The 18,431-nt window shown below is 39.1% G+C and overlaps 1 protein-coding gene across 1 annotated transcript in view; it reads right to left on the bottom strand.

The window, feature by feature from the left end:
• The window catches only part of LOC140070785 (ovochymase-2-like), a 53,618-nt gene that overhangs the window by 11,856 nt on the left and 23,331 nt on the right, over positions 1-18,431 (bottom strand). Inside the window, exons 10-19 of the mRNA XM_072117690.1 lie at positions 18,116-18,352; positions 17,228-17,413; positions 13,212-13,321; positions 12,248-12,348; positions 9,851-10,128; positions 9,586-9,749; positions 8,475-8,661; positions 6,358-6,576; positions 4,370-4,510; positions 2,390-2,626 (exon numbers count right to left, since the gene is read on the bottom strand). Coding sequence (XP_071973791.1) covers positions 2,390-2,626; positions 4,370-4,510; positions 6,358-6,576; positions 8,475-8,661; positions 9,586-9,749; positions 9,851-10,128; positions 12,248-12,348; positions 13,212-13,321; positions 17,228-17,413; positions 18,116-18,352 — 1,860 coding nt within the window. The remainder of the gene's footprint in view (positions 1-2,389; positions 2,627-4,369; positions 4,511-6,357; positions 6,577-8,474; positions 8,662-9,585; positions 9,750-9,850; positions 10,129-12,247; positions 12,349-13,211; positions 13,322-17,227; positions 17,414-18,115; positions 18,353-18,431) is intronic.

The following is an 18,431-nucleotide window of genomic DNA, read 5'->3' on the forward strand; positions in this document are numbered from 1 at the left end:
CATTGTCTTTCAACACAATTTAAATGTTAAATCCCTAGCTCAGTCCGAATCCATCGGTCGTCCAACGGCCCACCCCCGATTTCTGGCGCATGAAAGCCCGGCGCCAATGCGCCGAAATCCGATCGCGTGCGACACAATGCCCTTCTCAATCCCTGTCCCGGCGGTGCAACTCCCGAAAAATCTGAAAAAAACCAACGGAAATGCGGCCGCAGGACCCTTTGTTAGTAAGCCCCATACCCTTGAATGTATTGGAACTTGCAAAACCTGTTTAAAACCTTATATATCCTAACTACCCAAAACATGGAATTTTGCAAATCACACCCATTGGGAAAAAGAGTTAGGGATTACAATTTCTGAAGAAAAATGGTGCAAAGCACTACTCCTGACCCATAAATCCCTGTAGTATAGCTCACATATCGAATAAGCTACCAAGATATATCTACAAAACACCTGTTACATATTGGGGCAGATTTACTTACCCGGTCCCATCACGATCCCGCGGTGCATTGTCCGATAAGGATTCGGTTCCGGCGCGATTCACTAAGATCGTGTGCCCGAGTTCCTCCATCCGTTGCTTCTGCACTGAGGTCCGCCGGAGTTCACCTGCTCCTTCCTGGTGCATGTGAGTGCTTGATCTTGCGACACAATTCCTTTTTTAAATTCTGCGGTTTGTCCGAATCTGTCAGGTTGTCCAACGGCCACGCCCCCCTGATTTCTGTCGCATGCAAGCCGGCCCCGGTGCGCCACAATCCGATTGCGTGCGTCAAAAACCCGGGGCAATTTGGCGCAAAACAGAAATAATCGGGAAACCCGACGAAAGCGCTGCGTTCGGACCCTTAGTAAATGTGCCCCATTATGTCTCCATGGATATCAGATCATTGCTGGAGAGGTTGCAACCTTAAAGGGTCTTTGAAACACATTTTATGGGACTGTCCCTTACTCCAAGTCCATTGGAAAGATATATTTAATAGATATTAATAGATTACAATGGTGTATGAGACTAATTGATGGATATGTGTAAGATGTTAATGTAACTTATGTTTTCTTGGAAAAATTAACAAAAACTATTGAAATAAAAAAAGATCACTGTACGCCTTGATAAATTCATTTGTGGGATGTTATTTCCAAAAGAGCGGCACTCGTTGGCACTTGACATGGTTGGAGGGCACTGATCAGTTACAATGTCAGCTGGGAGCCTGTAAGAAGCTCACATAATTGTCATTCAGCATCATCTATTACAGTCTGCCAGAGGCATATGAAGAGGAGATGAGGGGCCACGATATGAGGGGGAGACAAGAGGGCCAGAATATGAGGAGGGGATGTGGGGGGACACATTATGAGGGGCAGATGGGGGGGGACACATTATGAGGGGCAGATGGGGGGGGCACAATATAAGGGGCAGATGAGGGAATTCACAATATGAGGTGCAGATGAAGGAGCCCACACTATAAAGGGGGAATGAGGAGTCACAATATGAGGTGAGATGAGAGGGGCCACATTATGAGGTGGATGTGACAGGGCAGGGGCCAAAATATGAGAGGGGAGCTGGGGAGGCACAGATTGCCTTTAATAAAAGAAATTAGATGGCAGCTGATATTGTGACACTTTGGGGTTATTTATCAGTACTTCTATGTTAGAATACTGCGATAGAAGCCCTGAAATAATCACAAATGCTAGTGATCCCCTAGTACTTGCAGTTAATTCCTTCTTTACGGGAGCTCCCCTTCAGGAGGGTATGTAGGGCCATGAAGGAAAGGGACAAAGGCCAGTTTGCCAGTGCTAGATGTTCCTGTCCTGTGCCTGCGTACAAACTGCAATAAGCAAACATTCAAAGGTGAATATTTCTACGCCAGGTAGAAACAAACGCTGTGCAAACTCAATACTTCAAGAGGCCTCATTCTCTTGATGTATCGAGTTGTGTCGGAGTGGGCATGACATTATAAAATGCTGATGCATGAGCACCAATGTTTGATAACTAACCTTTAATGTTTTGAATAAAAAACTGGTCATTTATGATCCAAGCTTTTATAGTTGCGGGAGCCATATTTTACAGATACAATAAAATCTGCTGCAGAGACTTATTGTAAGTAGCTAATGAAAGTATTTCACTACCTGAGGGTATTCACGTTTTTAGTAGGGCTTCTATGCTATATTATGTGGTGGCATAAAAAATTTTATTTTAAAAGGTTTTTCTGGGTCAAAAATATTGATGACTACTTTTTAGGATTGGTAATCAGTTGACTCCAATACCCACTGACCATTTGGTTGAAGATACCAGGGAGGCAGAAAGCTTTCTAAATAGATCTTTCACAAAATAGAAGCAGCTGTAATAGAATCTTAAAGTTGATGGGTATTATACTGTACATAATGTTTTCAGAATGGTACTCACCCAGTTTTTGTGCCCCAGGTTTGTCACCATCAAAAACTTCCACGTAATCCTGACATGCTCCAGTAAAGTTTGCAGCCTGTAGGTTCATGTTAGTAAAGATAATTTGGATAGTTTTGCTAGGGTCAGCTGTTATTTTCCATGTGCATGTTTTACTGTTTGGATAATTAGAATTTGGCCAGTTTGGTGACATAAAATCTCCTTCGTCAGTGTTGAAATGGCCTCCACAACCGGCAATGCCTGGAAAAATACATCTGTATTGTAAGAAATCCAATACATGGACCTACAAGGTCAAATTATTTATTACTTTAAAATATTGAAGAATTGGTATTCCCAATAAAGGTGTTAAAGATATTACACTGGACTCAGACGCCATCTTACGTACTGTCGGACATTTTAAAGACTCAGCATTCATTTCATATAACTTTGTGTAGTGATAACTAAGTTTGGGTGTTTCCCTCTCTGAACAAAGGCTTAGTGCTCACTAGCAGCACCTAGAGGAAGGTATCCAGGCGAACACCTGGGAAGTTTCAGTATTTGCATGTAGCCAATAGTATCAGACTCCTTTGTGTGCTTACATCCAATAGTGTTACATTTCCTGGGTGAGAACACCCAATTATAGTTGCTGCTTTCCTAATTACACGCCTTATGTCAAGTGCTTTATGGTTTTCTATAAATGTCCGTCCCTCAATAAACTTATCAGTCTTATTGCTAACTTCCTGCAAGGACAGGTCTTGTCTTTTCATTCAAGTTAGTCAATTCCAGCGCTGGACACAGACTCATTTAATTTGAAAGTCACCTTACAATGATTAGGGGTTTGAGCCCCAGATATAAATCTATAAGAAAGGCAAGAGTCATACTTTATTAGACTTAATTAAGCAATTAAGTATCTCCGTCTCTACTCCCTCTGCGTTCAGGGCTTTACTTGGAACATGTGCCGTAAATTTAAATTCTGTCACTGGGTGGTGATGTAGGGTGTTAAACACCTCTAGAAAAGATTGTTGACTGACACCATAGTACTGCATGCATCTAAAGACTTTAAGACTGTAGACGGTTTACTGAAAGTTGTACTGTAAAACCACCCACTTTAGTGTCATAAATCTTCATAACTGAGACAGTTGTATTGTAACCATCAAGCAATGGAGTGGTATATGTATCAGTGTTCTCTGATCTATCTTCCTATGTCACATTATGTCTTGGACACACCAGTGCCCTAGTTGCCATGATAGCACAACAAGGAAGAATGAGGTTATCTTATTGTAGTTCCTAGTAAACTGATTTAAAGAAGTCTAATGAAAAATAGAACCATATGAATAACATCAAACATCTTTTCTTTTTCACACTAGATGGCAGCAGATCCTTAATATAATTCTCTTAGCATATAAGAGAATGATTAGAGAATTGTTATATTCAAAATAATACCCATTTTGGTTTGTGCCCATCTGCAACATATAATTCTAGAATGGTTGGAACATTTGGCATGTGTAGTCTTTTCAATAATGCATTGCCAGATTGCCAGTCCAGTACAGATAGTAAAGATGACTAAATTTGGGGTTATTTAGTCTGAGGGGCAATCTATTTGCCTTCCTTTGGATAAGTGTTGTAGGATTCTAGATTAAACTTGATGGATCAGTCAACAATTTTTACTATAATAAAATGATAAAGGAAGATCAGTGTGATGTTTATCAGACATACTTAATTCATTACAAGCTATGTTAAGATTGGCTTGCTCTGTAGAATTATCTTATGCAAATTATGAAGTTATACCTGTATAAATGGCCTCCACAACCTGCAATGGCTAAAAAAAAACCTGGTTGTTTAGACCAAGGGAAAAAGGAAAAAAAGTAGATCTCTACTGTGCTGCCTTGGTAATTTGAGGTAATTTTCATAAAAGCAGAACGCCACTTAAAGTCCTTAAAGTCTGCATCAATTTAATTATTACTTTACGGTAAATGACAAATCCAGAAATATATTATAACTCACTTTGTATTAAATTGGGATCCACAAATTCCCAGGATGCACCAAATCCAACATCCACCAACCTGCTATTGGATATGAAGTGCACGGATAACTTGTTGCTGAAACTAACTAAATCATGTGGTACATAGTTTCCACAGAGGGAACCTAGAAAGCAAAAGTTTATAAAGCAAAATCAACAACAAAACAAGTTTATTAGTATCTGTCTACAGAGCCTTTACACAGACTAATAAAACCTGCATTAGGGTGAAGGACAAATTATATTAGGGTTTCTTCATCATACATATACAATAATTGTTGGCAGCACTTTCCTAGTTCTTATATCTAAACAGACATGCTAGCATATAAATTGAGCTCATTGTCCTGTGTTAAAAACTAACAAGCATTTGGTTATCAGCTTTCTTCAGGGTCTAATAATTTATTTACAGGTGACAGGTGCCCCTGCGACCCAAGTGCCCCTCTACCTCACTTACCTCTCCGGGTTCCAGCGGCATCTCCCATGGCTCGGCGTGCGTCCCTGCCAATTATGGCGTGCGCGCGCCGACTCTGTAAAATTTCACGGGACAGTGCCCCGCTAATGGACACTGTCCGACTGCCAATTCTGTTAAATATCCAGCCCCTTCCTGTGTCCCCTGCCGGATCTTTGTGCCTCATAGCCTTAGAGAAAGCTTTGTCTGATGCCCTGTGCTTGTATTGCGATTTCCTGTTGTGACTTAGACTCCACTCCCAGGTGTCAGTTTACCTCATCGTCCACATTGGTCCAGTGGGCCCACTACCCCGGGTGCCTCACAGTGGTCTTAGGCATGCTCATTTCTACAATGGCAGCCCATGTAAAAAAGGTCTAAACTAACGATGATTGAATTATACATGTGGTATTAAAATAAACAAACCAGAAATTGTTAGGGAACCCAGACACCACAACTTCACTCTTATGTGTCTAAGATGCCATTAGAGAACCTTCTTTATTAGTTGTATTATATTAGCGTAATTTTGAAACAAAAACCTAAAGAGGACCTTTCATCCCCTTAACCTACCTTAAAGGACCTCTACCATCAGATTTACTAATTTATCCAACCATTCCAAGGCATTCAATAAATGAGGACATGGGAGAGTGAAGTGATGTCACATGAGAGGCCTGAATTCAAACTTCTCATGAGCCATCTCCTAGCATTGGAGAGGGAGGTGCCAAGGCGTTCATAATTAGCAGCCCAGAGGGCCAGAAAGTGCTTTGTGCCGCTAATTATAAGTTTGAAGAGGTGAAGAGAAGCAGAGGTGAGTATTACTAGCATTCTTTTGTTATTTTCGGTGGTTGATTTCTTTTAACGGAGGTTTAACGTATCAGTTAAAACTCCCATTACAATGAATGTAAATTTCATGTCATCCATTATGGTCAGTTTGGCATGGATCAGTAATCCATGTGTTTTTTTTCAAACGGAGGAAAAGTACTGTAGCCTCTGTCCAAAAAAACACATTGATAACGGATCCCTGCCTAAACAGAACATAACAGATGTCATAAATTTATATTGATGTCAATGGGATTTTTTTAATACGTTAAACCTCCATTCTTTACTTTTTTAACTGAGGGGAGGAACGGAGGTAAGGTAGTGTAAAATGAGCCTTACCTTGGCTATTTTAAGGTTTGATTGTTTGTTTATTATTGTTAATAAGTTTTTTGTAATTAATTGCAATGTTTCTTTTTTCTTTGATGAATTAGTCTCAAAGGGGTTTTCCCACAAACGAATGTTAGGTCCTCGTTGCTCTGTCAGACTAATGGAGCAGACAGCTGTGCATGACCGTTCTGCTCCATTAATCTCTATGGAGCTGACGGAGATGGCCGAGCGCAGCCCTTTCGATGATCGCGAAAAAGGGGGTCTCAGCACTGATCAGCATGTTAGGCCCTATCCCATGGATAGGGCCTAACTTTCATTCATGGGAAAAGCCCTTTAATAATATACATAAACATATACTTTTTAACACATTATCAGAATACTTACCAACTATGCCAAGTTCATCTGATATCACAACCCTATCATTGTTGCAGAAATTACTTTCTTCAAGCACAAAGCGTTCAAAATGCAAATGAATGACTTTATCAGCGGGAGCAACAATATTCCAAATACAATCAGCGTTATTACTGTATGTGGATGGATATTGCATAGATGTAAACTGTCCTTTTCTGTCACTGAGGTCCTTGGCACTGCCACAGCCAGATGCTGGAGATTAAAAAAACAATTTTCTTTACACATTTCCAAAAACATATTTATATGGAGTATATTAATACTCAGCAGCAGTTGAAAAGATTATTATGTGTGTAAAATCAATTTGTAGAAAATGCAGATACTGTTATCTCTTTGTGCGGATATTTTGGTGATCATCTTACATTTTTATAATAAATTTTAGATTATCTTTAATTGCAATTTCTTTAATTGCAATTAATTGCTTAACTTTTCCATGTGTCCTGAGCTGCCATCCCTCTGTGCCGTGCTACTGTTTGTTTACAGGGGCACAGCACCTTGGCGCCAACAACTTCTGCCCCCTGGCGGGTGGAAGTTGCTGTACCAGGAGTGCCGGAAAAGGTAAGTACAGATTTATTTTTTGTACAGCCCCTCCAGCCACTGAATATTTTTTATCTAATGTCAGATAACCCTTGTAATGAAATGCTACACATGTGCTGACAATGGGGCAGATTTATCAAGCTGTCTGAAAGTCAGAATATTTCTAGTTGCCCATGGCAACCAATCACAGCTCAGCTTTCATTTTACCGGTGCTCATGAATATTTTAAATGGGAGCTGTGATTGGTTGCCATGGGCAACTAGAAATATTCTGACTTTCAGACAGCTTGATAAATCTGCCCCATTGTGTTCCAAAAAAAACCCCATCTATACTGAGAACATGTATGATGGAATTCTGAAGTGTCAACAGTGGACATTTTGCAGCAATTTTTGACCACATCATAAAATACCTGACAGAGGCTTACAAGCATAGGCATGGATTTCATTATTTGCACTTTGAACATGCTGCATATTCCAAATCTGAAGCATAAAATCATTAATGTTGCAGATTTAGAAATCACAGCATGTATTTGGGATCTGTATAAATCCAATCTACTATGTTGTCACTATAACCTGCTTCAAGTTACCAACAGGTGGGTTAACAATACTATGTGGGTCCAAGGCCTACAGTGGGATTAAATTATTAAACAGTTTGCATGGTAGACAGGGCCGGCTCCAGGTTTCAGTAGGCCCCTGTCATGGTTATTTCATATACAGCCCCCTCATGGTCATTTTATATAAATCTCCCCTCATTATCTGTGGATTCATTAGATACAGCCGCCCTCAACCTCTCAGGTTTCTTATGTACAGCCTTATGTGGGCCCCCCCAGGAGCTCTGGACCCCAGCACTTGCCCAGTTATGCCCAGTGCTGGCACCGACCCTGATGGTAGAAATATTTAGTTATTTCCATGTAAAAATGGAGGCACTTGGGAGGCCCTGCATCAGCTCACCCTGAGCTTTTGCAAGGTAATGGGGATTTTCCTCCTTATCCCACATTGTAATCAATGGTTTAAAATGAGAAAGCTTTGGGTCTTTGGAAGACCCAAGGCTGTCATGGCGACTGATTGCCGCCCCCCAATGACGTCATGGGGAGCGATGATCTTTGCCAAGATGGTGGCACCCATGCGCCACCAATTTTTTGAAGGTGCTGGCAAAGCTGTGCTAGCACCGATTGCCAGTGTTACCAGCTATGGAGAGGGCTTAGCCCATGAGCCCTCTCCATGCACCCGCACCTGACGTGTGACATACTATTACGTCATATGTCTAGAAGGAGTTAAAAAATCAGATACGCCAATTTCAGAACTCCTTTACTTCCAGTTTTTGGCTAGCTTTTGCCGTAAAATTGGTTGTGGAACGTCTATTACGGATATTCCACAGAAATTTTGAAAGACATGTCCCTGAAGCTAACTTCTCCAACACAGGTTCAATTTATCATTCCATGAACATCAGTTTTTTAGTGTGTAAGGATTAGAAAAGTCCCAATTATTGGCACACACTATGAAATTTTTAAAAATTTGTATCAAAATATATAACAAATCCATTTAAAGGAGCACTTACAGTAGGTATCATAGAGATCCTTTTTAATGATTAAATCTATCCAATCAAGGTGAGCAGATGAACGGGTGAAAACACTGGGTTTTTTGTCCATAATACAGCCGATAGGTCCAAAGCTGGTGATTCCATGAACTTCCCAGATTGAGCTGTTAGTAGAAGAGGGGCAAACAAGGGGTCCCCCAGAATCGCCCTGAGGAATTGAAAATAAAGACATGAATTCAAATTTTATGATATTCTAATTATAATTGATAAGACAGGCTTTCATAATGATATGTTGAGCTACTCCCCCCCTCCTTTCCCCCGTTTATTTGGTTTTTCAGTTCCTCCTTGTTTATATATGTTGGAGGCAATCGGGACACCTGCTCAAGCGCATTGTACCTTTTGATTTACACTTCATTATGGGGCTGTGTCCCAAATATGTTGCCCGCTCTGTGGGTTTCCTTGTCCCTCAGCTGTTTTATTTGCTTTCTTTGATAAACCTGAACTGTAATAAGTATCTGTTATAGTTATTACATGTTTATTGTTTTAAATACTTCTAATATCCATTAAAAAATGTCCTTCCAATGATAGACTTAGCAGACAATTACATGTGATGGACAGTAATTCCCAGTTGTCCATTTGATCATACATTTTAAGAAAAATAACATAATAATGGCACAATACAGAATTTATGTAATTGGAAGGTGAGTTATAGTAAGTATGAAAGGCCACTAATGACTACATGGAGCTGTCAGTTGTATGGTTCTGCTTCCTGATGGTGTTGTATCCACATTGGTCTGATTTTGATGACCTATCCCTAATTGGGAGTTCACACACTATTTTTTAGTTTTTTTTAAAATACATTTTTAAATCATATTTTCATTCAGCATCTTTTTGTATTTCCAACCTGGCTCAATGGTGTTTTAATGTTTTTAATTCAACATTCTAACATCTTTATTTTAAGGACACTGACTTTTAAAATCACAGCTTTCAGTGGAGATGAGCAGAAGATGCAAGACGCCTTAGGTGTTCCCCATATAAATAAACCTCGATTACACATGATACTTTATGGTTGGGGGGCCAGGTACATATTTTGCATTTTATTTATGTATAATTTACAAATAACTGAAAATACCTGACACACAGACTTCAATTCATCTGGAAGAACATAGCCAGCACAGATCATAGATTCCTTAATTTGAAACCACCAATATTGGGGTGTTTTGCAGACTTCATATGAAATAACTGGTAATGCCACCTGATTTAATCCTTCAGCAGCCTTTGGTGCTAATGAATTTCCTGCATAAAATAAAATAACATATTTCCTTATCTACCATTAAGATAGTATACATATATATATATATATATATTATATGTTATCTGTACTATGATATCATTACCTGTCTCATCTCCCCATCCAGTTGCATGACAGCGAAAACTTTCAGGAAGAACTTGATTGTGTGGTGGCAGACAAGCAAAATCAATATATTCATTGGCCTCCACTTCTCCGTCTAACTTTACCAAAGCAATGTCAAACTCTAGTGCTGGTATTTCCGGATAGACAAATCCTTCATGACGGTAGATACCAAGAATTTTGAAGCATTTTTCATTGGGTTCAACCAGGGTCAGGTTATGTTTCCCAAGACACATTTGCCAGCGATACAATTCATCTGCATAACTGAATATGTCAAATATTAGATTTAAAAGGTTAAATAAAGTTAAAGCAGAGAATCTCAAAATTGACAGAAAATGTAAAACATCCACACATCTAAACTGAAGATAAACTGACTATACAAAATACAACAATATCATAAATACAATACCATGTTAGAAAAATTCATGGTGTTAAAAATGGTAGATGTCTAATGGTATGATGGTATGAATACAATTGTGGTAACTGAAGCAACAATTTTAAATCTATTATTTTAATTATACCATGTCAGGATCGGAGTTAGTGGATCCTCTGAACCACCGCGGACGATGACACAAGCCAACACCTGTGACCGGAGTCTAGGTGGCACCCAGTCTTCACCAGAGCCAGACACAAAGCAGGATGGTCTTGCTGTAGCGTGGTACCACCAGGTCGTTCCACAGGCGTGACTTGTCCGCAGTGGAAGGTGAGGTCGAGGTACAGGAACGGCAGGTACGTTCGGCAGGTACGTTCGGCAGGTGTCGGGGACAGGCAGGTGGTCAGCACGAGCAGCATGGTATCAGAGTCGGGACATAGCAATATGTCAAGGCAGGCAGCGGAGGAGCGTAGTCAGGAACGGAACCAGGGTCACAACGGAAATCACAATAATAGTGCAGAGCATCAGACAAAGCTTTCTCTAAGGCACGAAAATCCGGCAGGGTGTTATGGGAGAGGCAGATTTAAATAGCCTTCTTGGAAATGGCCAGCGCCAATTAGCGGTGCACTGGCCCTTTAAATTTCCTGAAGCCAGTGGCCATGCACCCTAGGGGACGGGGATGGGCTGGGCCAGCGGGCATGGGGGGACACGGGTGAGCCCGCGACCTGCGATATGGGTCGCGGGAGCACCTATGACATACCAATTGTAGAATGCCATAGAAAATATAAAGTTTTGCAAATCTGTTCCATAACCCCTGTTTGCTTATAACTCCTTACCTAACAAAGTGATCCTCTAAGTACAATATAAAAACAAAGCAAAGAAACAAATATTTAAGTAACAACAATTACAAATGCTATGGATCACAATGTCCAACATTGTAGTGTACCTATGTTAGAAGATTTATCCAGTCCTTCAAAATCCACATTCAAATTAGCATTACATGCAAATTATCAACTAAGGATATTAATGCATTTGACAATTTTTACATAATTGAATGACTAATGTTGTTCGCTATATTTGACTCAATTATTAAGCTTTTTAGCAAGCCAAAAAATTATAATACTAATAATTTAAAAGATAACAACACATCCATTGGACCATTAGACCAGTTTGTTGGTCACAGCCAGGGCCAACTGAGGCATGTATTTGTAATTCCCCACATGTGACCTATGACCTCTGCTCCCCCATGAAACTCCACACAGTATCTTGTTTGGCAGTTTTCACATTTTAAAATGGTGTTCTTATATGTGTAAAATATTGAAGTATTCATCCAAAAAAGGACTTCTATTAATTCACTTACATCAAAGGGGCAGAGGAACTCAACCATGCAGTCAATCTATTTCACCTTCTCAAAGCTATTTTCACTCCCAACACCACTCACTAGCGCCAACGCCAATACTTCTTTCACATGCGCCAGTTTAGTGTCCAATCTTTATCTGAGACCTGCACGCCATAAGAAGGCTGGCTAGCTGACAGTCGGGTCTGCTCTCCACTGTGCATGTGTGTGCATAGAAGCTTGTGACGTTCAAGCTAGGGGGGTGATTTTGAAAGTAAAAATGGCCAAGAGGAAGCTTGACTGCTTAATGGGCTAGCTTGACTGCATGATTGATCTGCCCGCCTCTGTGACTTTATCCTAGGGTTGAGAGGGAATTAAGGAAAGTATTTTTAGAGGAATAATGCAACACTTGCCACACATAAAAACACCATTTGCTGAATAAAAGTACTGTATGGGGTTTTTGGGGGAGGGGCAGGGATACAGGTTCCTTTTAAAGTAAGTAAAGTAACTGCAGCAACATGTCAGAACTATTTAGTGTAGCCATGCTTTGAGTTCTTTCCTTACAGCTTTGGTCATACTGGGAAATGTGTCCCACAGATGTATCATATTTCTGAAACCTGGTCACTGTTGTGGGAAAGGATCCTTGTCTTGTTCAAAATGAATGATATACTTACTTAATGAAACAGTGGGCTGCAGTGAGAACCCAGTTTTTGTGGATGAGTGTACCTCCACATGTGTGGAAAAAAATGGTTTCATTACGGGAACTTGGCCACACCTTCAAATAAAGTCACATTAACAATCAATAAGTTTGCAATGAACAGTAAGAGTATGTTCAGAGTAGCTATGTTTTTCTATGTATATTTCCCAAACTTCATTAATTTGTAATTTGCATAAACAGCTGAATATGTTTGACAATTTAACAACACAGGCATTGGATTTGAAAACCTGGGACATGCCATGTCATACATGTTTGCTACATTTTGAGCAGCAATTTTTATATGTGGAGTGCAGAAATGAGAGTTACAAAATATGAAGATAAAATGTCACATAATGACCTTAAGTCGTGTTATTTTTGTACACACACACACACACACACACCTGACAACTGATAAGGTAAACCTTAAAAAACACTTCAAAGTAGTTCATAAATAGTGATGGTAATGGTAATAGTAAACGTTTGATGGTAAATATATTGTCAAATTAAAATAAATAAATTGATCACATTCTTGTTCAGTTAGATTCTATGGGATCATATAAAGAAATGGGGGCTGGCAAACTGGTTACTACTTCCATCTTCACATCTACCTCTTGATGTATCCGGCGGGTTGGTGCGCAGCATTTATTTCTACGCCAGCCAGAAATAAACACAGCCAGCGAATCATGTGAAAAGTTGCCAGCTGCAGCAAGTGCTCGGATGTGAAGACAGTAATGCCCCGCACCGGCCCACTCCCGGCCGGCTGCGCCTCCGCCCCCCCCTTTTCACTCCCCTTCATGCTCCTTCATACCCTTCACGCCCCACTGGTGTAAATGTGGTGGAGAGAGCTAAATAATTGCAAATGCTAGCAATAAGCTAGGGCTTGTGCAGAGGCCCTGATAGATGTGCCCCATTGTGTTTTAGGCTTATGATATATATCTTACCTGCATGGACACTTGCCAAGGCCAGGTGTGAGGAACAGCAGGTTCTCCATTAACAATTCTAGTATTTATTTGGGGAGGGAAAGTTGGAAGTCCACACTTTTTTGGCCATTCTGAGAAAAACAAAAAGGACCATAAATTTTTGCAAATTCACAAACTTATGTTCTTTTTATTATTGTTAGTGGATTTGTTGCAGAAACCTTTGCAGCATGTCAATTAAAACCACACAGATCACTAATGTGTCTACTTTTTGAATAGTTTGAGTAAATCATTTAGACAAATCTTGTGGCAATAATTGATATCAAACATTTAAGAGTGATGCCACACATGGCGTTTTTGGTCCGTTTTTAAGCATGCGTTTTCATTCAGCTTAAAAACACATGCGTTTGACTGCTTACAACCTGTTTATCTCTGAAGATAATTGGGAAAAAATAAACAAAAATGGTCAAAAACACATGCGTTTTTTTACGAGCTGAAAACGCATGCTTAAAAACGGACCAAAAACGCCATGTATGGAAGCACCCTTAAACCCACAATGTGTAGTAGGCTCAGGAATTTTTCGCATGACTGTGAAAATCATGTGTTCATTGGCTTTTTTCTTAGCGGACAGCACATGGCTGCATTAAATTGAATACTTATTAGGAAATCAATTCATGTTGATGTTTTTTTAATGGACCGTGTGTCTATTCCTGTGTTTCTTTTCCATAATAAATTCACCAATTTTTCTTTTCTTAAGCTTTAAATGAAATTAATTGCTCATCGTGTTTTAGCGGTCCTGTTTCTGCAGCCGTTTTCTGGGTATATCCGCAAAAATTTACGGTCGGCTGGCACCTACGTGACCTGGTTTCCTGGGCAACTCACCACAAAAACAAGCCATATATACGGTGGACAACACCAAATGTACGCGCTTTTTTGTACTCCCATAAACTTCTGTGGAGAGACCTACCACAAAAACATTTTTCTATTTGCTATGTTGCGGTTTGACGGCCTGTTCACGGTGTGCTGAGAAATGTGGTGAGCAGATACATAGGTGTATTTCCTATTAAAGTCACTGGGGCCATGTTTCAGATGCATAAAAAAATTGCGGTGGCCATTTTTATGTATAAAAAAAAGGCTGTGTCAGTTATTTTAGTTGCTACTTTTATATACATCCATTTAAATGAACACATTACTTTACAGTTATTTTAATTGTTTTATATTAATCTTATGGGTTTCAGTAAGCCCATCTGCATCCATCTATTCAATTTTAAGTTATTTTTTGCTATCTTTTCCCATGCTTCAGTTGTTTTTTCTTTTTTTTTTGGGGGGGGGGGGTGTCATGAGGCAGCAGCCTGCATTATTATTTGTGTCAAAATACCAGAAAGTGTAATTGAAGGGACAATGGACATCTATAAAAAAGAAGCATTGGATATGTGAACTGGTCCACACTTTTGCAGACTGGGTTTTAGTTTTAGGTAAGATTTGTTTATTTCTCTTCTGTGTGCTCCTACTGTACATCACAGCTGGTTATCGCTCAGTGGTTAACCATCTGTGATTACTCTCCATGAAGCCCTAACCTCAAGGGACTGAGAATGCATGAAGGGAACCATGGATCTGGGTTATATAGTTTCTCTCTGCTACCAAAACCTGACATGCATAACTAGGCCACTGCATAATCTAATTGTGTCTATGGTGTACAGTGTAATAATAAATGATGGGTATTGTAGTATACATTCAGAAGGTGCAGATTTAATGGATTTACCCCATGGATTTTTTTCTTTAATTATCTGTAGCAGATATCCTGTAATCAGATTTCTGTCACAGATTGGTATGTGGACTATTATGTAGAAGCATTATTTAGATTCTTTATAGAATGGCATCCACAACCACATTAAACATATTTGGGCAGATTTATCAAGTGTCTGAAAGTCAGAATATTTCTAGTTGCCCATGGCAACCAATCACAGCTCAGCTTTCATTTTACCAGTGCTCATGAATATTTTAAAATATTCATGAGCACTGGTAAAATGAAAGCTGAGCTGTGATTGGTTGCCATGGGCAACTAGAAATATTCTGACTTTCAGACACTTGATAAATCTGCCCCAATCACTTCTATTCTCATAGGAATTGTAGCCAATTCAGGATTTACAGCCTTACAGAATCCTCAACTTGTGCACATGGGTTTACACAGCAATATTGTCATCCTTAGGCTATCTGCAAACATTTAGGATTGTCAGGCAGAAAATGTGCATGAAAAGCAGCATCACTTTTTATATGCATCACTTTTTTATATGTGTTTTCCACATGCGGTTTTGTACCTCTTTTGTTTCACCTGATTTGATGTAATTTCAAGCTAAACTCTGCATCAAATATGCATCATAAGGTGGATTTGATGCAGATTTGAAGCAGATTTTGACTCTCCAATAGACCATAATGTAAAAATATATAAAAAAAACCCCTGCATGCTAAAATCTGCAAGGACGCACAAGTGAAATTACATTATAATTTTTTTTTATGTTCCACATTGAGCAAATTCACTCTTAGACTGAATAACCCAGTCTTTTGCTCCCTCAGCACTTCCCCCTCCCTGCGCATGATGTATTCTCCATGCAGTACAGGAAGTTCCAGCACATGTTGAAGAGCTCCTTGCACATTGTAATAGCCTGTGAATCTTAAGCACGGAGGTGCTCTGGGTACTGCCCCAGTAGCCTTTCAGGCTCATTAGCATAATTTTAAGTTTATTTTAGAAGGAAGGAGGCCATGGATAACAGATACAAGGAGATTACCAGAGTCACAGTACCTGGATCTATGAGTAAGTGTTCCTGGTTTATCATGCTTGATTTTAATGGTATCCTAATTTTAATGGTTTCCTACTGTACTATAATGCTAGTGTACCATGCTGCATCTGTGCGTAAAATCTGCATGTAAGAATTTTAGATGTGGATTTGCTGCATAGAATTTCTGTGGAATAATACACTAGCATTATAGAATATGGCATTTACTGTATGCCAATCCCACAACAAATATCACTGGTGTGAAAATCAACCTTTACAATGCAAAGATTAACCTCTATCCCCCAGCTGTGGTATTATATACATCGAAAAGCTGCCGATTCCAGCTGGTTTGTGATGCATGTGGAATGGCTGTAGGATTACCACTGGAGTATTACTCACATCTGTTCTGTAATGTGTGCCCCATTAAAGCATGTTACACTTATACAGATATCTTTACGAATAAAACACATCTAAGAACGGAGGACTGAAGGCACTCACTGAAAGCAATGGATACCCATAACTGAGCACTATGAAACGCTTGTATGACCAGCATCAACCCACAGGGGGAATTAATCCAATCCAGTATTATAAACACCTATATAAATGCTGGAAAACGGAGAAACAATACCCCAGAAAAATAAATCAAGTTCCCACAATAAAGAATAAACCCAAAAATAAGGGAAACCCAGCAATCAATACAAAATATCTTTTATTAAATCACTAAAAAGTATGAAAAACATACACTTAAATGAGGAAAACACACAGAATGAACAGTGCTACTAACAAATCATGGTGTACACTGAATGAATGTATGTGGGGAAAAAAACTACCACAATGTTGAACCCTAGAGCAGAGTACATCCCAACTACATACAGACTAACATATACCTAGCAGATGAGAGATGACAAAGCATCTTACGTGAAACAAGGGTCGGGGTCGGCTTCTATGGTCTGTTTACAATAATTTGTTATTATTTTTGCATTTGTTATTTCTCTGTATTTATGCTAGGTATGTGTTAGCCTGTATGTAGTTGGGATTTACTCTGCTCTAGGGTTCAACATTGTGGCAGTTTTTTTTTTTCCATATGACCTGTTAGTAGTCCTGTTCATTCTGTGTGTTTTACTCTTAGTGTATGTTTTAATAGTTTTTGGTGATTTAATAAAAGATATTTTTATATTGATTTCTGGGTTTCCCTTATTTTTGCGTTTATAGTCCAGTATATTTTTGTTCAAAAGAAACATGTTCACATTGATCAATTTTTAATACCTATTTCTATGCTGTCCCATGGATTCGGGGGTGGAGGTGGTTCTGTTGGAGGTGTTTGCAAGGGATTAGTGGTCCAGTATGCTCTAAAGCCTCTTGACTCAGTGAAAATGTCACTGTAGAATCGGATTGAGAGGGTGTTACTCTGACTTGTGATTCTATTTGGCATATTAACGCCACAGAATGGACCTACAGAAAAATGAAGAGAAACATTAATGACATGTAAAATAAATAATACAAACAATAGTATTTTCAAGGAAAAATATTGATTATTTTCTTATTCTTTACAAAACAAAAGTTACAAACAATATGACAAAAGAACAGCATATTTTACACCCCTATTAACAAATTTTGCACAATCAATAAAAAACCTCACAAGAAAAGAATCCAAAAAATGCAGTGAAAGTGTTTTATAAACACTCTGTTTTATAAAAAATGCTGATATTCATAAATAATCTGACAGCTAAAAACAAAAAAAATGTAATACAAAATCTAAGGGGGTCATTTATCATACGCCAGCACTCATGATGGGGTCCTGCGCAGTGCAGGACGTCCTGCGCTAGCATTTGCGATTATTTAAGGGCTTCTACGCCACTGACGTGGCACAGTGGCCCTGATAAATATCCCCCAAAGACTCTATTCTAAGTTTCTCCAGCTCTGCTCAAAAGAATAAACTCAGATTCAGCATTTATACTGTAGATTTAGATAGAAAGAATCCATGTGCAAATTTATTTTTGCTTTAATGTAACTTAATTTTTCCAATAATGAGCTTCTCAGAATGTTGCACAACTACCTATGATAAAACTATAAATTCATACCTGGTGCCATGAGTCAATACTATTAGTAGATCCTATACATTTACTAGTGACTTCAACAGCCACAATAACATACCATATTTAATGTTCACTCCAGAGCTTTCTTCATATGCTGCCACATAATCATAACACAGCCTAGTTACTAGGTCTGTATCTTCCAAGTCAAAATGAGTGAAATTAACAGTAATTTTTTTCCCTTCAGGTACTTGAAGATGCCATACACACAATCTATTGGGTGGATAATTATTAGGCCAATTCGGGGATTTCATCACGCCACTCTCTTCGGTGAAGCCACCACCACATGACTGAATTTCTGTAAAATGAAATATATTCATTTTCTATAATTTTTTTACAGTAATCTATAAAATGAGCCATTTTGAACAGTAAACCAA

This window comes from Engystomops pustulosus, chromosome 1 (assembly GCF_040894005.1).
Source record: "Engystomops pustulosus chromosome 1, aEngPut4.maternal, whole genome shotgun sequence".
Lineage (NCBI taxonomy): Eukaryota > Metazoa > Chordata > Amphibia > Anura > Leptodactylidae > Engystomops > Engystomops pustulosus.